At 37.7% G+C, this 23,142-nt stretch overlaps 1 protein-coding gene across 2 annotated transcripts in view; it reads left to right on the top strand.

Annotated features, from left to right (window-relative positions):
• Positions 1-18,229, top strand: part of Ap1ar (adaptor related protein complex 1 associated regulatory protein) — a 44,401-nt gene extending 26,172 nt beyond the window's left edge. The window contains exons 3-10 of one of the 2 annotated variants that reach the window (XM_004658519.2): positions 933-959; positions 3,667-3,692; positions 8,194-8,290; positions 9,533-9,631; positions 11,478-11,533; positions 12,698-12,771; positions 13,618-13,746; positions 16,451-18,229. In XM_004658519.2, coding sequence (XP_004658576.2) covers positions 933-959; positions 3,667-3,692; positions 8,194-8,290; positions 9,533-9,631; positions 11,478-11,533; positions 12,698-12,771; positions 13,618-13,746; positions 16,451-16,716 — 774 coding nt within the window. In that variant the 3' untranslated portion in view covers positions 16,717-18,229. The remainder of the gene's footprint in view (positions 1-932; positions 960-3,666; positions 3,693-8,193; positions 8,291-9,532; positions 9,632-11,477; positions 11,534-12,697; positions 12,772-13,617; positions 13,747-16,450) is intronic. The other variant, XM_045144414.1, reaches the window with a different exon arrangement.
• The last annotated feature ends 4,913 nt before the right edge of the window (positions 18,230-23,142 follow it).

The following is a 23,142-nucleotide window of genomic DNA, read 5'->3' as shown; positions in this document are numbered from 1 at the left end:
AGCATCAAGAGACCCTGTCTCAAAGAAGGTGGAGCACAGACCCTGAAAAGTCCCCTGACTGCCACATGTGCACTGTAATGCATGCCTTCTGCCATACAACTTAAAATATATATATATCCAATCTAAAAGGGGCAGAAAATTAATTCCAGTCCAAAGCTACTAGGCTGCAAAGCTTAAACACTACTTCTCTGAATTCCCCTGTTACATGAGAAGGTATGAAGAAAGAATTTTTTGTTTAAAAGTCACAAACCAGGAATAAGATTATGAATTTTCAGCAGCTTTGTTACCCTTAAACTCTTCCATTTTCTTAAGCTTTTTTCTTTAAGTGGTTACCTGTCAAGATATTTTAAAAACACAATGACTTTAATAAGGTAATATAATAATGTTTTCCATAAGCCATTTGGAAGATTAACATTTATCACAGTATATTATAAACATTATTCACATTCCTGTCTTTAGAAGGACATTGTGATGAACTAACAGCTAGATTTTTAGTAAATTAACTATGGATGACTGAACAAATAAATACCAACTTTAAAGAAATTCTTATTTGAGTATCTGTATACTTCCTGATTCTTAAGTCATTTTCTTGTTTATGTCATTAGTTAATTCTGTACTCAAAATGGAAATGTCTGGTAATGTGGGTTTAAGATAATGGTGAAATTTTAGTATATAACAGTTTCTGCTTTATGTAAACTATTGCTGTGATTTTCCTTTTTTCATATACTCATAAATATAAATCATATATGTATGCTGGCATTTTTTATGGAGTAGAATATATCAAATATGGTGACATATAGAAGGTACTTTACTTTAGTTCATTATTAATACAAAAATGTATTATTTTAAGGTTACAAAAGTGATCATTTCATTTCATATTGAGTACATAGATAACTTTCCTAACACTTGCTGTCTTCTTTTTTTTTTTTCAGTTTGAGAATCTAGTAGAAAGCGATGAAGTAAGTACTGAACTCAAATCTGCCCTGCTTGTGAATCATCCCTTAGGTTTTTTTTTTTTTATTTTGATTGATTTTAGTGTAATTTCTTTACCCTTCTGTCCCTCACATATCATTTCCAACTTTTATTAATTTACCTTAGTAATAATTCCAAAGTTTCTAGTGGTATAATGCTATACACATGCTTTTTATAGCATTCAAAGAACTTCAGAGAAGAGTACTTCTGATCTCTTTACCTTACACAAGTAAAATGCTCCAGCAATCTAGCACCTATTGTTTTTGTGGATTGCTAAGGGTAGAATTTATGCATGTTCATTCACTAATCAGTTCCTGGCTTTAGCCATTACCTTCCATCAGATATTCTTAATACTGATTTTCTCTATCTCATTTTATCTAAAGCCAAGTCAATTTTAAAATGAATCCTGAATATACAAATATTAAACTTGAGCATCAGTAAAATGAGCTGCATACACAGGCATAATTAGAAAGGTGTAGTTTGTGTGCTAACTTCCAACCTTAAAGTAATTGTGTGAGTTTGTACACCTTATTTAACCTCCCTGGAGCCTCCCTTCGTGTCTCTAGAGCTTATTAGATGGAAAACCTGAGCCGGGTGTGGTGGCACACACCTTTAATCCCAGTACTCGGGAGGCAGAGGTAGGAGGATAACTGAGAGTTTGAGGCCACCCTGAGACTACATAGTGAATTCCAGGTCAGCCTGGGCTACTGTGAAACTCCACCTCGAAAATCCAAAAAGAAAAAAAAGAAACCATGGCGAGCTATAACTTTTTTTAGTCATTCTCTTTTGTTCTAAGATAAAAATGCATCCAACATTTTTTTAAAGTATTTATTTGAAAGAGAAGGTGGGGTGGGGAAAGAATGGGTATTCCAGGGCCTCTTGCTGCTACAAAGGAATTTGTACATCAGGCCATACATGGTCCTGGGGAATCAAACCCAGGCCGGCAAGCTTTTAAGCAAGCACCTTTAACCACTGAGCCATTTCCCCAACTATTTTTTTTCGATTAAAAAAAATATTTTAGCTTAGCATTTCCCATGATGTGTATTGAACATTACCTTAGTGTAGATGGCGTACTAAAGGTTCTGAGAACTAGTAAACTATTTCAAACTTGCTCACATTAGCATTTCTCAAATTAATTTGGTCTAAGCTGGAGATATGACTTAGTGTCTAGTATGCAACAAGGCCCTGAGTTCAGTCACCAACACTGCTAAAAAGAAAGCAAAAGGAAAAAAAAATACATTTTAGTTTGAATTAAGTCCTTTCTAACAATAATGCATGTATACCATCTGGCAGGATATAATTAGGAAACAGTCTTAGCCTTTTTTCCCAGCAAAATACCACACATAGTTTCATAGGACCATTTCCTCCCTTCCAAAGGTCACTTTCATCTCTAGGCCTTTGTGCTGACAAGCAAGCATTCCTTCAGCCTCATGGTTTTCTCAGTAGGAAACTGCTTTCCAAAAGAACTGTGGGTTCATATATTTTCTTAGGTAGATTGCATTTGGTTGGTTAAGATTTATTGTTTGTTTCTTATTTTTGCTCAGCAGTATTTTCCTCTCACTTAATATTCTATGCTTGACTTAGTTGAATGCCAACCTGTTTTTAATCTGGTCTATTTAGAATTTTATTCATATTATTAAATTCATCATGTATTTTAGCTGTCATGTATGCCTAGTTTAAATGTATAAAAAATATCCATTAGCCCAAATTAGTCTTTAAATAATTATGGTTTACTTTAGAGAAAAAAATATAAAATAAAATTCCATTATCTTGTAAAAGAAAACAAAAGCACTCAATTATTATTGCTTGTACTTAGTTCTCATAAAGTCTGCATGAATAGTCCCAGCATTGTCATGGCCTTTTCAATTTACAACAAGTTTTATGTGTGTTTTAAGTCAGGGTTTCACCAGTCAGGAGCTGTTTTAGGCAGTGAAACCATAGCAAAAGCAGCAGTACATTAATACAGGCTACTGTTGAGTGTGAGGCCTGGGATGGACCAGTGATACCTTGTTCTATCTCAGCTAGCAATGTGTCTTTATTTTTTCTGCTCTGGGCAAGTTTTTAACTGAAGTTGAGAGTGTGTTGATTTGGGGGCTTCAAATGTATAGTGGTAGGTATATAAACTTAAAAGTTTAGAATCTGAATAAAGAATCAACTACAGGACTGGAGGGATGGCTTAGGGGTTAAGACACTTGCATGGAAGCCAAAGGACCCAGGTTCAATTCCCTACATGTAAGCCAGATACACAAGGTGGCACATGTGTCTGGAGTTCATTTTCAGTGGCTAGAGGCCCTAGTGTGCCCATTCTCTCCCTCTCTCTCTCTCTCTCTCTCTCTGTTTTTTCCTTCCTCCCTCTTTTTCTCTCAAGCAAATGAATATTTTTAAAAATTTTTAAAAAAAGAATTAACTACAAATGTTGAGGACATAGAAAATAAGTTGTCTGGTACTTCCTAACTATGGAAGTTCATTTGTTATGTAACAAAACTTCCCAGCAAATGGTTGTTATACAATTCAGCTAAATATTAAATTGAATTTTTCCTATGAAAAAATATAAGATATTAAAGCTTTTTGTTTAATACTTTTAATAATAAAATTTGCTTGTTGTGACAAATGGATTAGAAAATTATATTGGCTTGCTTTAAATAGAATTTAGTTAATGAAATTCTTTTAATTGTGAAACTAATTTTTGTGCAGGGGGAGAGCCCGGGAAGCAGTCATAGGTAAGGCCTTTAAGATACAACAAAAAGCATATATATGTGAACTCTGAGAAGCTCATCGAGTATGCAGGTTTTATTATTTGCTTGCTGTAAGACATTGAAATACACATGTTTCAGAACCATAATTAATTTTCTTTCTTTGAAATTGAGGCAATAATACATTTCTCAAATGGCGTTTTGAACATTTGAAAATTTGGTACGTATCAGTGTCTTAGTGATTTTTTTTTTTATCCTAAGTGTAGTAGACAGCCTCACACTGCTGAGATGAACTTCCAAACCAGGTACAATTTATGGAATGGCATTTATTTGAAGGTTACAGGTTCAGGGAAAGTTCCATAATGGCAGATGAAGCAGGCCTTCTTTCACAGAGCCAAGTAGAGAAAAAACCCACTAGCAACCACAACCAGCACATGCAGACACACTTCTGGAACACAGGCAGAACTCTGGCACTTTGCACATCTTAGGTGGCAATTCAGATCTGCCCACAGTGACACCTCTTCCAGCCAAGTGATTGCAGATCAAAATGACAAACTTTAATAAACTCCTGTATCTATTGGGATCTAATGTATCTTATCTGTTGTATCAAACTACCACTGTAAGTTAAGTATTTTTTTTTTTTAATTTTTATTAACATTTTCCATGATTATAAAATATATCCCATGGTAATTCCCTCCCTCCCCACCCCCACACTTTCCCGTTTGAAATTCCATTCTCAATCATATTACCTCCCCATTACAATCATTGTAATTACATATATACAATATCAACCTATTAAGTATCCTCCTCCCTTCCTTTCTCCACCCTTTATGTCTCCTTTTCAACTTACTGGCCTCTGCTACTAAGTATTTTCATTCTCACACAGAAGCCCAGTCATCTGTAGCTAGGATCCCCATATGAGGGAGAACATGTGGCGCTTGGCTTTCTGGGCCTGGGTTACCTGACTTAGTATAATACTTTCCAGGTCCATCCATTTTTCTGCAAATTTCATAACTTCATTTTTCTTTACCGCTGAGTAGAACTCCATTGTATAAATGTACCACATCTTCATTATCCACTCATCTGTTGAGGGACATCTAGGCTGGTTCCATTTCCCAGCTATTATAAATTGAGCAGCAATAAACATGGTTGAGCATGTACTTCTAAGGAAATGAGATGAATCCTTTGGATATATGCCTAGGAGTGCTATAGCTGGGTCATATGGTAGATCAATCTCTAGCTGCTTTAGGAACCTCCACACTGTTTTCCACAATGGCTGGACCAGATTGCATTCCCACCAGCAGTGCAGAAGGGTTCCTTTTTTTCCACATCCCCGCCAACATTTATGATCATTTGTTTTCATGATGGTGGCCAATCTGACAGGAGTGAGATGGAATCTCAATGTAGTTTTAATCTGCATTTCCCTGATGACTAGTGACGTAGAACATTTTTTTAGGTGCTTATATGCCATTCGTATTTCTTCCTTTGAGAACTCTCTATTTAGCTCCTTAGCCCATTTTTTGATTGGCCTGTTTGATTCCTTATTAGTTATCTTTTTGAGTTCTTTGTATATCCTAGATATTAATCCTTAAGTTAAGTATTTTTAAATTTTCCTAAAGACACTTAATACTGACATACTTTCAAGTATTCCATTTTACCCTCTTTCTTCCTTAAACTTGTCCTACTGATTGTTTTACAACCATAAAGGTAGCTAGAATCTTGATACTCTAGTCTTTTTATAGAATGCTGTAGTTACATGTATGACTTGAGAAACAAGGATCTGTTTAACTCAAAAGAAAGTTCACAATGTGAAGAAAATATGTTAATTTTGTTTCATATTTTGGATGTGTTCTTTTAGTTTAGTAGACATTCTTTAGGCAGTTGTCATGTGCTAACCACTGTGCTAGTTTTATTTAAGAGAAACTATTTCTCCAAAAGAACAAGAATGGGGAATATACTTTAGTTGTCAAGTATTTTCCTCATGTGTACAAGGTCTTTTGTTCAGTCTCTAGCACTGCAAAGGGGGAAAAAAGACATAATTTCTAGAAAAAGAACATCCTCTGGAAGTTTAAGCCTAGAAATGACATTTCACTATAAAACAGGGAAAGTAACTGATAAAACAGCAGCTAGAAAACATGCTAGAAAATCCAGAAAAGGCCCTGTGACCAAAACTGAGTGTGAGGAGGTATGTTCGGACAGACTTCTTTAAGGAGATGATACCCTAGTTGATCCCAGAAGACCTAGTTAGTGTTATACAGGCAGAGGAGAATGTTCCAGATAGTGAAAGCTGCATGTGCAAAGTGAGATAATTACTAGAAAAGGAACATAAGAAAACTACGTGGAATGAAAGAAATGTTCTATCATATGATTAGAGTGGAGGTTACATACAGATATCAGTTGTTGAAAACCTTATGAAGTGGTCAGTTAAAATTTGGGTTGGTTTTGTTTTGCTTCACTTGGCTTTGTTTGGGAAGTATGTGAGTGTATGTAAAGTCTGTGTGCATGTATAGGGAGGCCAGAGAACAACCGTGGGTGCTGTTTCTGAAGATGCTGTGTGCCTTTTTTGAAACAGGGTCCCTATAGACCTGGAACTAACAGGCTATACAGGCTGGCCAGCTAGTGCCAAGGGTCTACCTGTCTCCACCTCCCCAGGGCTGAAATTACAAGTGCATGCCACCATGCCTGGCTTTGGTAATATCAGTTTTGGGGATCAGAACTCTAGTTCTCCTGCTTGAAAGACAAGCGCTTGACTTTATGAGCTTTATCCCCACCCCCTGTTGTATTTTACGGCAGGATATTTCTGTATAACCCAGGCTGTCACCTCAAATTTGCTATGTAACTGGGCCTGCAGTTGAACTTGTGATCATACCGAGTGCTGGTATTACAAACCTGCTTCACTGTGCTCAGACTTAAAAGTCTGTATTTTATTTTTAATTATACCTCAAAATAAAATCTGAGGCAAAAGTTAAGCTAGAAAAACACAAGAAGCAGGAAAACATGCATGACTAGCTAGCCATGGTAGTGAAGTGTGGCTGCCAGAGCTGGGGAAGTACCTGGCTGGTAGAGCACCTCCTGGGCTAAGGGAAGGCCAACAGCCAGTCAATCTCCTGTGGGGTGAGGGAGGTCGTATACCTTGGCTAGGATTCATAGAGTATGGAGAAGAGTAAAAAGAAGAATAAAAACGACCAAGAAGTGTTAGGTACGGAGAAGAACCAGACAAAAGAGAATGGCAGACAGACTGTGTGAAGGGAGGGCCCCACTGCCTCCTAGGAAAGCCATTGATGACTGTTGCCACCTACTAGATTGATGCCCGCAGGGGACTGTGGCACATTTGTGAGTGAACAGAGGCAAGGGCACAGAAGCAGAGGATGCTCAGGAGTGAGAGCTAGGAGCTAGACTACCTGCTCACTTGGACTCGCTCTTAGCTGTATCCATCTTATTTCCCTTACATGTAATCTCTACCTTACACAGTTGCTGGAAGGAGTAGACACTGGAGCACTGGAAAGAGAAAGGGGAAAGATAGCATAGGCTGAGAGAGTTGTAGATCCAGGAAATGAAAGTAGAGGGGAATTACCTTTTTTTTTTTTTTTTTTTTTTCTTTTTCGAGGTAGGGTCTCACTCTGGCTCAGGCTGACCTGGAATTCGCCATGGAGTCTCAGGGTGGCCTTGAACTCTCAGTGATCCTCCTACCTCTGCCTCCCAGAGTGCTGGGATTAAAGGCATGCGCCACCACACCTGGCTGAGGGGAATTACCTTTAAAGAAAGAAGAGCCTTGGGGCTGGGCGTGGAGACGCATGCCTTTAATCCCAGTGCTAGGGAGGCAGAGGGAGAAGGATCACCACCCTGAGACTACATAGTGAATTCCAGATCAGCCTGAGCTAGAGTGGAACCCTAACTTGTGGGGCGGGGTGTGTGGGGGGGAAACAGGACACAAAAACATAAGAAAGAAGAGCCTGAATTTTAAAAAATGAGGGATGGGGGGGCGCATGTTAAGATTTGAAGTCATTAGCATAGGCCATGGGAAGAAGTTGACCTGTGTGAGTTAAAGGACTGTTGCTGGGCGCTGAGGGCCAACTTGGTGTTGGATTTTTTTTCTAGCAACCCTTGCAGAAAGGGCCCAATCATGACAGTGACACAGGTCAACTGAGTACACTGAGTGCATGTAGTGTAATGGGAAGGTGAGTGTGTGGTGAGGAAGTAAATTTGCTCGAAGTCCCCACTGGTTCTAAGTGAAATGAGGCCAAATTGATTGAGGTAAAAATTGATTTACAGTGCACAGGCCTGAGATCAGAGTCAGTATACTGAAGTTTTTATTGTGTGATAAATATTCTAGAATATAGTCACATATTAAAAAATGATTTTTTGTTCTTAACAATTGAAATGTAGAATTAAGTTGCTATAGTAGATTTTTATAGTAAAATTTTAGAATTCACTGGATTTATGAATTTATTTGGATTCAGATTCAGCAAAAGGTTATTTTTTTTTTCTTCTCTTTTTCCCTTTTTCCTTCCTCTCTATTTTTTTCTAGGCCACTTACTGAAGAAGAAATTCTTGACTTACAAGAGAGGCATTATGATTCTATTGCTGAAAAGCAGAAAGATCTTGATAGGAAAATCCAAAAAGAGGTAAGTAGTCTTTTATGTTGCTTAACTGTGGTACCTTAAGGTCTCGTTATAAGAGAGATTGGTCATTAATATGTTGTCTTATGATAAATTTCTTAGTTTGATTTTATTTTAAGAGATAATTTGATCAAGTAATAAAGATAGAACATTCTTTTAAAAATAATTTTTCAATTCACAAAAGGGAATGTTAGCAGAATCATGTGTCCTTGTGTGTTTAGAGTAAACTTCTAAGCATATTACTTGGTTTTACCATAAGTGTTTTAAGTTTTTGTTTGTCTTAGGTTTATTTGTTCTCCATGAAACAAGTCATAAATGCTGTGCTTAAGTATTTTTATGGAAATGACCTATAATTATAGTTTTATATTCACTAAACTAAATGGAATGAGTAATATTCTATTCTGCTTTTAAAAATAGGGTTTTTTTTTAAGCTATAATGGTGATACATACCTGTAATCTCAGTAGTTGGGAGGTGCAGGCAATTTGAAGCTCACCTTGAATATATAGCAAGTTCACAACCATCCTAAGCTATGTAGTGAGATCCTGTCTCAAAAGAAAAATCACCTTGTATCCATACAGCTTCACAGTAGAACTTTCTAGCATGTACATGGTTTGGGTTCAATCTGTAGCACTACAAGAATAAATAAAAAGACTAAAACTGTTTAGCACTAATTGATGACATGCTGTATTAACCTCAAGGAAAGAATTAGTTGATACTTGATGTTTTAACTTGGAACTGGTATGTAGCACCTGTCATTAAGGTAGTATTATGCTATTATGAGTGGTAAGAACCTAAATTTGAAAGTAATTTTTGAATAATAGTGAATTCTAGGAAAGCTTATTAGTTCACTTTGGTAGAGAGCAGTGTGATCAGCTTTAGTTTTAAGGATTTTTTGATGTGAGAGGACCAAAACCATTGAACTAGTCAAGGTGGTAGGTATTGGAAAGATGGTTGAAAACCAAGAACATTGCATTTTCCAGAGAAAGAAATAGTTTATATTTTTTCAAATTCAATACTGCAGCTTCATAACTCAATTTCTGAGGAATTTTGTACTGTCATTCATACCACCTGGGTTATTTTATAAAAGATATTGACATGAGCAGTTACAAAAATCAATTCAGATAAACTTTGTAAATATCAATTATTTTACCAATTTATTTTGATTTTATAAACAGAATCATTTTGTTCGTAGAGCAGTTAGACAGGTTCTGGTTTCTGTTAATCCTTATCGTTTTGTTCATGCACAGTTAGCCTTACAAGAAGAGAAGTTAAGACTAGAAGAAGAAGCTTTATACGCTGCACAGCGTGAAGCAGCCAGGGCAGCAAAGCAGCGAAAGCTCTTGGAGGTGAGGGGAAAAGACCCCAACACACACTAGGGCTACTTTTCTCCTTATATTCTCTGGCAGATCTGAGTTGGGACTTTCCCCCCTAGAATCAGTGTCTTCATGTTTAGCAACAAATGTATTGATGCGTATATTCACAGGAACTTTGAAGGCAAACAAGTCTGTCTTTAGCCTCTAGAAGTAACATGAAGTCCCATACATGATGCTGAGTGCTGTTTAGATTTATATTGGCAGAAGCTAATTCTTATTTATCCTAAAGATGAATCTTCATGTTCAAAATACAGAAATATTTGGAGATATGTACATTTGGAGGGAAAATATTTCATTTGAATAGTTTTACAAAGCATTTGTAGTACATTCTCATGAAGATTTTTTAAGCAGTTCCTTAAATTGCAAGAATTTATAGTTCTTCATGTCATATCAGCTGTATTTTTGGATTTTGCCCCATTAGGATATTGTTTAATTCTCACCTTTCCTCTTGTGTCTTTGGGACATTGAGAGTTGGGTCACGAGAAGTGTTTGCACATTATTGAGGAAGGCAGCAGATCTACTGCATCTTCTCATCACATGTGGGATGTTGCATTACCACAACTCCTGACAACTTCAGGAACTGACAGTTGTGGAGCCCTGGCTAAATGTTAGAAACTATAGCTGCTAAGTAAGTGAGTAACCAAGTGATTTCCTGTGTGCAAACCTTACAGCAGTCTTAGGGGGAAATTAATGATCTTAATCCCCTGCTGTACAGATGAGGAGGCTGAGGGTTACAGGTTAGGTAACTCAGTCCTGGAGCAGAGCTTAGCCGGTAGCTTGCTTACTGTTGTCCTTCACAGTTGCCTGTATAGATTCATTACTTACTATAGGGTTAAGTGGTACTGAGTGTTGAGTATGTCACTTGTGTGGGAACTGAAAAATCATGTCTATCATGTATGTGATTTCTATATAAACTATCTTCCTAACTCTTAGGGTGGAGGATTCTAGCAGATTGTAACATATGGGCTAGTGCCCTTTTCTTAGTATATTCTAAATAGTCAGACGTTTTTCAACAGTAACTTTCTTTTTCTATAAAACTAAAGATTTTTTTATCTTCATAAATTCTTTACATAATAATAAATTCTCAACTGTCTGTCTTTGGGAGACTAAAATCATTCCATGTGTAGCATGCATCAGTCTTGGCAATCTAGATTTTCTTGAGTTTTTGCTTTCCTGACCTAGCATTTGCTATAGGACTATATAACCTATATACCATACACTGGCACAGAAATACCTGATATTTACCAATTTTCACTTGGTTCTCATAGTAACACCAAGTGCCCTAAGGAGTGAAATAGCCATCTGTAATATACAAGTGACCGAGGGCATGCCAGGGACACACAGCTGGAAACTACGAAAGCCACACCTACCATAGGTGTTCTAAATTTTCTTGAGATCAGAATAATCATTTGCCTTTATAATAGCAATTCAATCAAGCCTTATGATTCCTTTGTACATGTTCCCTGCTAAATAGAACTTCAGGATCTGTTCTAATGATTCCTTTCCTGCACTCTTCTTCTAGCTTCTAGGAAATACTTGGGTGGAATAAGAATGTTGAGGCCACCAGTACATTATTGTCTTTTCTACAGCATTGTGAATATTCTAAGCACTTGGGAATTTTTACACTGATAAATTGAGAAAAATTCTGCCCATAAATAAGAATATAGAAGTGAATAATGATGAAGGAAAAAGACTTGAGTGGATAACTTTAACTTTTTGTTTTTAGAGTCTAGAAAATAAAGGCTCTCAGCATTGCATGAGTATTCTTAAACTGTAACTGTATCGCAGAATGATGTTGTATCACATTATGTTTCCAAAGCAAGAAAGGCAGAGAGCTGTGCAGAGATCGCATCTTGGCGGTGGAGACTACCAAAGGTAAGACCTGCATTTTCTCCTTTGTTTGTGATAGAAAGTATCAGTTCCAGAGAAAGCATTTACGTCAGGATGTTTGTAAACGAATTCGCATTCATGTACTCCCCAAATTATTACTGCTCCAGGGCTTGTAGGTATATAAAGCTCCGTAGTAAAGCACAGGTTTGCATGCTCAAGGCTCTGGGTTCATCCCCTAGCAACGCTCCCCCAAAGTATTTGGGTTTTTCTTAATTCTCTTAGGCACTTACTTGGAAGAAAATAGAGCATTAAGCAGGAGAGTAATCATTGATTTAGGTTGATTGAATGCATTTTCAAGAGGAATCACATTTTCCATGTAGGAAGGGATATAATATGGAATATCCTTGAATAACTTGATTATAACCTTAACTGATGTTTCCTTGTACTCTTTTTTCCTTAAACATTTTGGAAGATGGGCTGGAGAGATGCTCAGTGGTTAAAGGTGCTTGTTTGCAAAGCCTAATAGCCTGGGTTCAGTTCCCCAGTACCTACAAACTGGCACATGTGTCTGGAGTTCATGTGCACTGGAGGAGTCTCTGTTGCACCCATTCATTTAATCAGTCAGTCTCTCTGTGTGTGTGTATGTCTGTGTCTGTGTCAGTCTATGCTTATGAACATAAATCAATGAAATTTTTTTTTTAATTTTGGAAGAGACATTTCACTGTCATATTTTCACAATTAGCACTGCTGATTCAAAGAAGGTTGTCCATGCGTCATTATTATATACTGTGAAGTTGGATGTTCAGGGAGCTTTCAAGATTTGGCTTCAAAATTAGCCAAAGTTTGTTTTCAGTTTGAGGCTAACATTAGGAAAATTAAGGCCTATTTAGGAAAATTAAGGCCTATTTTCATTAAAATATTCTTATTCTGTAGCAATTATGGGACATACCATTTTCTAGGAACTCCCTTTTGCTCCTTCTTAGTCAAGAGCTTTGCCTTCATTCCTTCTCCTAAACTTTATCTAGGGACTCTGCCCATTTTCCAGTATCCCTGCTCCTGCCCAGTTGGGCAGGAACCTGTACTCTTTCCATCTCTCAAGTGGGAAAATTTGGGAAATAGGCCTTCAAACCAGAAATGCCGTCAGTAATTTGAGCATTCATTCTGTTGCATCTATCACAAGTATACCTTTAAAATTCACTTTTATTACAGTTCAGGACCAGAAGAGGACTTTGAATCTTGTTTAAGAAACATAAAGTCACAGTACGAAGTTTTTCGAAGTAGCCGTAAGTCTTTAGATATTCTGTCTACATATTCAGTTTACATTTTGTCACATTATGCATTGCCAGGATAAATCAGTTTCCTACTTCTCAATAATACAGTATTATTTTTCCTTTTAAAAAGAGTTGGATTAGCCGGGTGTGGTGGTACACGCCTTTAATCCCAGCCTTCAGCATTTGGGAGGCAGAGGTAGGAGGATCTTTGTGAGTTCAAGGCCACTCTGAGACTACATAGTGAACTCCAAGTCAGCCTGGGCTAGAATGAGACTCTGCGTTGAAAAACAAAACAAGAAAGAGTTGGATGGAGCAAAGGAAATCTCAGCTTATTTATTCTCTTTTCTCAGACTATTTTCATTTCTATTCTGATCCATTCCTTCCTTTCCCCAGAAAAGAAAAAGAACATAGAAGGAAGTAATACAGAAGTGTGCTTATTTCACTTGTCATGAGTTGATTTTTAAGATTAAAATGATTCAAGTTTTAAGTCAAAATTTTTACATGTATTTGGACTCCTTTGAGAATATAGGATAGCTTCCCTGTAGTTTGTTTTATTTTTCAGCTTCCTTTATTTGAATATTGTAAACATTACCTAGATAGAGTTCATCATCTTTCAGATGCTTATAATTTGTTTAAAGGTGCTACATGACATGCTTAGGGTAGCCAAAAATTAAAAAAAAAAATTAAAAAAAAGTCCTTATACTGCTCCTAAAGGAAACTTGTCAATGTAATTATTTTAGTAATTTCTTTTAAGTTTGGAGGAATAGTAGTAAGACTTAGGCAGATAGTTGTCACAAAAGAACACGTTCATTGTGGTAAGGGGACAGGTGACATTTCATTTTATGTGGTGTGTTCTAGGACTCTCATCAGATGCCACAGTATTGACACCAAATACAGAAAGCAGCTGTGACCTGATGACCAAAACCAAGTCAACTAGCGGGAATGACGACAGCACATCATTAGATCTGGAGTGGGAAGATGAAGAAGGTATTGTGTAATGCTGCTTTTTCTGGAAAGTGCAGTTTGTTCTTGGCTAATTTGCATCAATTTTCTGCCTTAGACTTAACTTTCTTTAACTTGATGAATGTCAGCCTGTAAAAAGTCAATACAAAATTTTCTTGACCTATTTTTATTTATTGATGAACGGTTTATTTTTAAATGTTTGTTGAGATTTAGAAAACAAATGTTAATTTCTTTAAGGTTTTTGTAATAAACCTTACAAACTCAGTCTCTTCATATGAGAAATTACTGCCCCCTGCAGGCAGTCTAAAGCCAAGTAATTTCTGTGTTTTAAATTAATTAATTAAAAAATACTCTGTTTTCTGCTTTTTAAAAATTTATTTAAGCCAGGCATGGTGGCACACACCTTTAATCCCAGCACTCGGGAGGCAGAGGTAGGAGGATCGCCATGAGTTCAAGGCCACCCTGAGGCTACAGAGTTAATTCCAGGTCAGCCTGGACCAGAGTGAGACCCTACCTTGAGAAACCAAAAAAATAAAAAAATAAAAAATTTATTTAAGAGAGATAGAGAAAGAGGCATTGCAAACAAACTCCAGAAGCATGTGCCACCTTGCACATCTGGCTTATGTAGGTCCTGGGGAATCAAACCTGGGTCCTTAGGTTTTGGAGGCAAGTGCCTTAACTGCTAAGCCATTTTTCCAAGCCTAATTTGTTTTTTAATTTTTTTGGTTTATTTTTATTTATTTATTTGAGAGTGACAGACAGAGAAAGAGGCAGAGAGAGACTGAGAGAATGGGCACGCCAGGGCTTCCAGCCACTGCAGATGAATTCCAGATGTGTGCACCCCCTTGTGCATCTGGCTAACATGGGTCCTGGGGAATCGGGCCTCGAACCGGGGTTCTTAGGCTTCATAGGCAAACGCTTAACCGCTAAGCCATCTCTCCAGCCCCCCCTAATTTATTTTTTAAAGCATAAAGAGTTATGTTATCAATTGGCAATTTTAGTTTCCTGTGGTAGAACAGAAGCATTTGTGCTGCTAGAATCTTATTTAAAATTAAAAATCTTTTAATGAGTAACTTAGTCATTTACAGTGTGTGCTAATCATATGTGTAGGTAAAAGTCTTTGTTGGTCATTATTCAAGTTGCTAGAAGTACTGTTAGAGTAGGCAGAGGGTTCCATAAGAAACATACTTTTAGGTTAAATTATGATCCATCTTCCTTTAGACATAAATCCGCAGAAATTTCCACAAAGTACTGTTCCAATCTAGCCCACCTTGCCAGAAGTAGGTATTTACCTGCCACACGTGGGGTCCTGGGCTTCTGAGCTTAAACTTTTGGACAAGACATGTGCACAAAGAGATGCATAGAGTTCAGTCCATACTTTGATGTGAGCCACTATCTATTTGAGCTATGCTGGGTTGAGTCTTTTTGATTTTTCATGATTGTCAGACAACAGTGATAGGGACAAAATAATATAATTTTTTAAAAATTTTTTATTTTATTTTATTTATTTATTTGAGAGCGACAGACACAGATAGAAAGACAGAGAGAGGGAGAGAGAGAGAATGGGCGCGCCAGGGCTTCCAGCCTCTGCAAACGAACTCCAGACGCCTGCGCCCCCTTGTGCATCTGGCTAACGTGGGACCTGGGGAACTGAGCCTCGAACCGGGGTCCTTAGGCTTCACAGGCAAGCGCTTAACCGCTAAGCCATCTCTCCAGCCCTGATTTTTTTTTTTAATGTGGGAACATATTCTTTAAGGGTAGAAAATGAAGTCATTGAATATGTCTATACTCTATTAAAATCCCTTTGACATTCCTGGAGTTTAGCTCTGTTATCATTGTTGATTCTGGACTTAGAAATTTGTAATTTTTGTCTTCCTTCCCTTCTTTCTGCTAATAAAATATTTTTTTTTTACTTTAAAATTTTGATACTTTCATTTTACAACCAATTTATGCCTGTGTAAAAATAGATATAGAACTATATTCTCTAGAAATGTCTGTACTTGGTTGTGGTGGAGAGTCAGAATGCCACATGAACAAAGACTTTGGAGCTAGGCAGAATGAATTGAGTTTCAGTCAAGCTAAGATAATAGCTCCATGGTATTGACTTACCTAACATGTTGGAGGCCTGGCTTCCAATCTCAGTGCCCCCCCCAAAAAAAAAATTACCACTTCATAGCCATTTGACCCTGTGCAAATCATTTATCTTCTGCCCCAGTTTGCTTTATTCTAAAATGAGGTGGATGATAGTACTACACCGTGTAGAGTAATTAAAGATTAAATCAGTTAAAATATTTCAAGTGCATGCAGTATTAGCAGGAATCTAGCTAGTATTGGAAAAGTATGTTGTTACCATTATCATTGGAATGATTGCCACTCTATGGGAAAGGATATTAGCAGCTGGTGGGAAAGGACCTTGGCAAGGATATTGATTCAGCTTTGTGAGACTAATAGTAATTGAAAACCTTCATCCATCTGTTTGATTTATGACTTTTCAAAAAATTTATCAGTTCATCAGTATTGCCTCAGAACTGCTCTTTGGTGTGGGTATTTGTTTTTATCGAAGGCATATGTCAAGATTAGACCCCAAGTTTTCCCCTTCAGTAAGCCTCTATAAGATTGACTCTTAAGAGTGAAACAACAATAACATTTGTATTGTTAAACTGTCAAGTCTTCTAATATAGCTTCTTATCCTTACTCAAGAGTCTTTGAAACCCTTTTCAAATCACAGGAATGAATAGGATGCTTCCAATGAGAGAACGTTCTAAAACAGAAGAAGACATTCTCCGGGCAGCACTTCGGTACAGTGGCAAGAAGACAGGCAGTAACCCCACGTCAGCCTCTGATGACTCCAACGGTCTGGAGTGGGAGAATGATTTCGTTAGTGCAGAGATGGATGACAATGGCAACTCGGAGTACTCTGGGTTTGTGAACCCCGTGTTAGAACTCTCCGATGCTGGCGTGACGCAGCCCGACACAGGTCACCAGATCCGATAGGATGACTGTGTCACCCTGTTCATCAGTTATGACCAAATGTCAGAAATCCACTGGAATGTATAAATGGTATGCTGGCCTTTTTGTAAAGGGCAGTAATAAACCATGTTGTAAATGCTTATTTTATTAGAAAGGAGTAGGGGTGATAGGATAGATCTGAATTGCTTCAGAATTAAGTGCAATTTTATCATCTGCCTTCTGCTTTTCATGACCGATTTAATGATCCCATCATATTATCCATTGACACTTTATAGCATTCCTGTTTATGCTGGTCAGTTTTCACATCTTAAATCTTTAATAATTTTGCTTGGAATGCTTTACTAAGCCTATTTTGTTATGTAACTAAAAGTAATTTTTGTTATTCTCAGCAGATGTGAAGGGGCATGAGAAGGATGGTCACATTCATTCAGAGTAGTGTCCCCTTGTCTGGCATGCTTTACTCTGATGGCTTCTTTGAATTGTGGTGTCTAATATCAAGCACAATTAATTTGAGATAGCCCTAAGAAACGCTGAAGTATGTTTCTTTCTTTCTTTTATCTGTGTCTGCTGTGTGATTTGGTATGATAATGTTGACCTGGTTTGAACAAAGATAATCCAATAAATATAAGCTTCCAGAGTTTGGACCTTGTAAGTTGGAAATAATTAAAAATAATATTTAAAATGCATATATTTAAGTTTTTTACTTCATTTTACATTCTGGTATATTGACTTTAAGTTGATATCTTAAGTTTTTTAAATTCTATATTTGCAGTGAATGGTCTTTGAAAGATTTTACACAGAACATACTCTGTGAATGATTTTTTTAAAAAACAAGAAGGTAATTACGGGTATTTAAAGTAAACAAATTTTTTTTGGTATGAAAAGTACATTGATTTTCTTACACTTTATTTTGCCTTGTAGTACGAGGTACTGATGCAATGGAAGTAAGCTTACAAATGTATAACCCTACATTTTGTTACAGACAACTTTATTTTTCTGTCAGTTGACCAGTCAGTATAAAAGGCCAGGGATAGAAAACATTCCCTGTGTACATTCCTTAATTTTTCTGAGGATTGAGTATAATTCTAGAAAGCAAATTGAATCTTGCTGTATTGGGGTTTTCCTTCTTCCTCCCTCCCCCCAACAATGACAGTGCATGTTCTCAAAAATATAGAAAGGTCCAGATATAAATAGTAACTTAAAGTTCTTGCTGTATTTAAAAAATCATGTGGCCCTTTCCATATTTGAACTGCTAGACAATGACATCTATAGATTTTGTCATTTTTTAATCTCATGGAAATTAATATACTTTATTATGTAAATATACTTAGGTAATGCTATTATTTATATCTGTCTTATCCTAATTTACATTGTACTGTGTCATTGGAAATATTTTGAAGGTACTCTATATTCACATTGCTTGTGTTAATGCTTTTTAAAGTTTATATACATCAGATGTATATTTTTGGTTTGGCATAAGCTATTGTTGTAATTTTTCTTGGCTTTTTGTTCATAAAGAATTTTCTGAAGGAATGGTAACTTCTCAAGGATTGTGAATAAACATGTTTTTACATTTAAAGATAAATTATTGAGTATTACTGTTTTTCCTCCATAAAGATGGAAATATTTATGAGTCCTGACTTGTTACTATGTTAGGATTGATATAAAGACCAAAAGGAGTAAATTAGAAAAGAAGGTTGGAACTAAATATAAGAATATTAATTTTGTACTTTATAAGATACTAGAAATATTTATTCTAAAACATTAAAGAATCTGATGGTATGCGTGAGGGACCCAACAGCATAAAAAGTCCCAGCTCTTTTCTTCCTATTCTGCTGAGAGACAATAGTAGATGAACATCAACCTAAAACCGCAAATCAGTTATAAAATACACAAGGTGGTAGGTCAGGTTAACCATGGTTGTGTGAGTACTTGTCAATAGTGCTTGAGAATATACTTGATCTGAGTTGTAATTGCTGAGTAGGTAAGAAAGCCTGGTAAAGCATGTTATAAGCAAAGATAACAGCAAGGACAAGGTTCCTGAAGCAGGACAAGACTTGGTATGTTCAGAGAGTAGAAACAATTTTGAAGCATTTTGAGGGAAGAGGAGGGAAGTGTTGTAGAAGACAAGGCTTGAAGGGGAAGTAGGGGCTGACTTCATGAAAAGCTTCTGTAGGCCGTGGTTCAGACCGAATTTTATTTGATGCATAATAGAATGTCTATGGCAGGGGTTTTTATTTTTATTTTTATTTTTTGCAAGCTTCGGGTGTATAATGATTGGATGTGCATTTTCACAAGATTTCTCTAGCTGATAGAGAATGGGTGGTAAGAGGACAAGAGCAGATGTATAGTACTCCCGCTGTGACATGGTGTGCCTTATGTTGGAGCTGCAGAAATTCAGAACAGATTTAAAGGTGTAGCACCACTAGGGTTTTCAGTAGTGTGAATATGCAGATAAATGATGGGGTCAAATCAGATAGCTTGCTCAATGCACATAGTTTACATAAGGCAGGACTCACACTGACACAGATCTCTGTAGAAAGCTCTGTGATCCCTCCTGAACCAGGCAAAGTGGGCAGTCTTTAGAGGAGCTGCTAGTGGGCCATTTATCATCTGCCTCCCTTTCTGCCAGAAAGCTGCTAGGAGGGAATTTCTCATCCAGCTTCACAGTTCTAGTGAGGTGTGGCTCAACACCTCATTCCACCCAGGTACAGATGCGGACTATCAAACTGCTCAGCCATCACTGACAGAGCCTCAATAGCAGCACTACCCTGTGCTGTATTTAATGTAGTCTGTAGTGTAGTCTTCTTTGTTCAGTGCCCTCTTAGGGGACACCCCTGAGAACCAAGGGTACATACAGGGAACAAATTCCATGCTGCTGTTGCTTTGCTCTTTGTGTAAGTAATAAGCTTGGGTTCTCCCAGGCTCCCTTCTGGCCAAACCTATAGATATATGATGGCCAGGCTAGCAGCTTCTGCCGAACCTTACTGTGACTTCCTGCTTCTTACTCAGGGTAATGGGATTAGTAAGTTGGGGAAAGTGGTAGAAATGAAAATTTTTGTTGGAAAGTTAAGTCAGGTGTTTATGAGCTATTTTTAGTGAAAACGTCAGGTTAAGGGCTATTTTTCTGCAGGTTAGGGAAGGGATGTTGTCACAAGTTTAGGAGTTACTAAATATATACATTTTTTTTTAATTAAACATGGCAGATTTTACTTAAGAGTTACCTAGGGAGTTAACAAAATCTGATGGCAGCATATGTTGGGCTGTTTACAGTAAGTGAACCATCATTTACAATAAAATACAACCTCTTATGTAGGCTTTGCCATTTCTTTGTGTTCAGTCTAACAGTCCTCTGCTGTACCAGCTGAGCTTTCAAAGGGTGTACAAGCTATCGAAGGGTGCATCCATTTCTTTGTGAAACATCTAAAGATAGTGAATTTTCATCTGCTTGGCAGTATTTATAATTTTTTTAATTGACTTTTGAAATACGATTTTTTTTCCCAAGCAAATACTTTTAACTGCTAAGCCATCTCTCCAGCCCCAAATGTGACTTTCAGGTGGGCCATATGATGGCTAATTCATGGTTATCAATTTGACAGGATTTAAAACCACCATGGAAACAAATCTACGATCCTGTCAGGGGTTGTCTAAAGTAGATTGGTTGAGGGATGGGGAGATGGCTCAGCAGTGGAAGGCACACTTGCTTGCAAAGCTTGCTGGCCCAGGTTCAAGTCCCCAATAACTACTTAAAGCCAGATATACAAAGTGATGCATGCATGGAGTTTGCAGCAGCAAAAGGCCCTCATGTACCCATTTTCATTTTTCTTTTCTCTCTCTCTCTCTTTCCCTTTCTGCCTCCCTTCCTCCCCCCCCAGTCTCCTTGAAAATAAACAAATACAAGATTTTAAAGTAGACTGGTTGAGGTGGGAGGACCCATCCTAACTGGGTAGCACCATGCCACGGGCTGGGTTCCTTGACTGTGTGAAAGGAGAAAGCTAGCTGGGCACCAGCATTCTTCCCTCTTTCCTCTCTGCTGGTGTGATGCTGTGCCTGGCTTCCTGCTTCCACCATTGTTTCCCCACCATGATGGACTCTACTCTCTGGAACTGTATGCAGAATTAAACCCTTTGCTTCCTGACATTGCTCTTGTAGGGTGCTTTGTCCCAACAATAAGAAAGTAATGATGTGGGCCATTATGAATTAGCATGACAGCAAAAAAAAATACATAAAACTAGTTTTCACATACCAGTTGAATGAAGTCAGAAATATTAGATACTAGGTCTTGTTGACTTCAGTAATGAAATTATCTCATACATTTTTTTTTCTACTTGGAAGTACTGGTAGAATTTATGTATACCAACTTCTCTGCTTTAAAGTCTTGGTCTGTATTTGAGAACATTCTCTTGTGTGTTGAGATAATTTGTTTTAATCTACTCTAATCCTTCAAGGAACAACCAATCCTAAGAATAGACGTAATATGAATTGAGAAAGCTGATTGGGTTGAGATCACATGCCAGCCTTCCATGGAAGAACCTTCCTGTGTAAAACGATTGCCATCAGTAATTTATTTTATTTTATTTTTTTAAGTTTTTTGGTTCATTTTTTATTTATTTATTTGAGAGCGACAGACATAGAGAAAAAGACACATAGAGGGAAAGAGAGAGAATGGGAGCGCCAGGGCTTCCAGCCATTACAAACGAACTCCAGACGCGTGCGCCCCCTTGTACATCTGGCTAACGTGAGACCTGGGAAACCGAGCCTCGAACTGGGGTCCTTAGTCTTCACAGGCAAGCGCTTAACCGCTAAGCCATCTCTCCAGCCCAGTAATTTAGATTGGTATCTTTGTGAATTCAATGTTTTCATAACTTTGATTTGTTGGCCAAGATATAAGCTGAATCAAGATGGTCTTACATGTACTTGAGAGAACAGGGGAAGACTGACTCCATTTGCTCTCATTTCTGATGTCTTGGATGGATCCAGTGTAGATAGATGACCAATTTCAGTTACAAAACCAGGCCTCATTCTAATCAATTCTACCATGTAATCACTCCAGGAAACATTGGGATCTGTGTGTGGCCAAAGACAAACATGAGAGGTTATCAATGAGCAATTGAGGCTACAGTTATGTTTAAAGTATTCTGGAATCTATTGTGAGACTGTAGCATTTTGGGAACTGAGTTGGGATGTCTAAATGATATAGAGAAAGACAGACACAGGCTAAATCCAGGTAATGAGTTTTGTGAGCTAAAATAACATTTTGGTTACTAGCTAGGTTCCCCCAGGGTAGCATTATAGGCAGAAAAGACTGTCTTTTCATGTCAGTCTTTAAGAGGTTGGGAGGTAGAGAAGCAGGTGGGGAGCAGAGAGTGGAGTCATTCATGGAAACTGCGGGGAAGGAATCACAAGCAGATGCTTCGGAGTATGGGCCAGTGAGTGAATTTGGTTTGGCAGTGTAAAGTCTGGTGTGTGATGTAAGACATGATGGAGGGTGGGATTAGGGGATGAAGAGAAAAGAAAGGGCAGTGTAGATCTGCTGTCAGCAGAGAAATGGTGCAGCTTGATGGGGATGTAGAATTGGGCGAGGGACTGTATGGAAGAGTCTAGAAATAGTTCAGATATTTCTAAAATGAGATAGTTTAGAAATATGCCCTTATTTCAGTAACTGGATCAACATATTCTAACAGGCTAGACTTCATTTTACTCTAGGAATATTAATGCTACAAATTATTTAAAGGAGACTTTCCTGACGTCTGACATAGCAATGCTCTCCACATTCCTACACCTGTATGTGGAAGCCATTCTTTGCTGACCCTTGTGCTTGACAGAACATCCTTGTGACTGTCAAAATCTTTAAAATGTATTTTTAGCAGATCACTAGCCTCCTCCAATCCATCACATAGCACCTGAAACTTGATTTATGATAACCCACCTCTCCGTGGTACCCTGAGTGTATTTGGTAAATGCCTAAATAACTGTTTGGTAACTGATAAAATCTTGGGTAGCTGGGAGGCTGGAGAGATGGCTTAACAGTTAAGGCATTTGCCTGCAAAGCCAAAGGATTTGGATTTGATTTTCTGGGACCCACGTAAGCCAGATGCACAAGGGGGCACATGCATCTGGAATTCGTTTGCAGTGTCTGGAGGCCCTGGGGCACCCATTACCCCCCCCCCAATACCTCTTTCTCTCTCTCTTTCAAATAAATAAATATATTTTTTAAAAACTTTGGTAACTGCTTCTGTGTTGCAACATGTCTTCTATGCAACTTGAACCCATCTCCCAGGTCATGGTCACTCATTTGGCTCAAGAATAAACTCTCGTTTCCTTGAAGGTGAGAGTTGTGATTATTGTCACCACTTCCTTAATTCTGAAGTCTCTATGTGACCATTAAATACTAGGACTTAACTGCCTAGTGCATGTATGTTGAGTTAAATGAGGGCTCTGCAGGCTGTA

Source organism: Jaculus jaculus, chromosome 2, assembly GCF_020740685.1.
Source record: "Jaculus jaculus isolate mJacJac1 chromosome 2, mJacJac1.mat.Y.cur, whole genome shotgun sequence".
In the NCBI taxonomy this organism is placed as follows: domain Eukaryota; kingdom Metazoa; phylum Chordata; class Mammalia; order Rodentia; family Dipodidae; genus Jaculus; species Jaculus jaculus.
The sequence above is the reverse complement of the archived record's forward strand: the minus strand, read 5'-3'. Positions and strand labels throughout refer to the sequence as shown.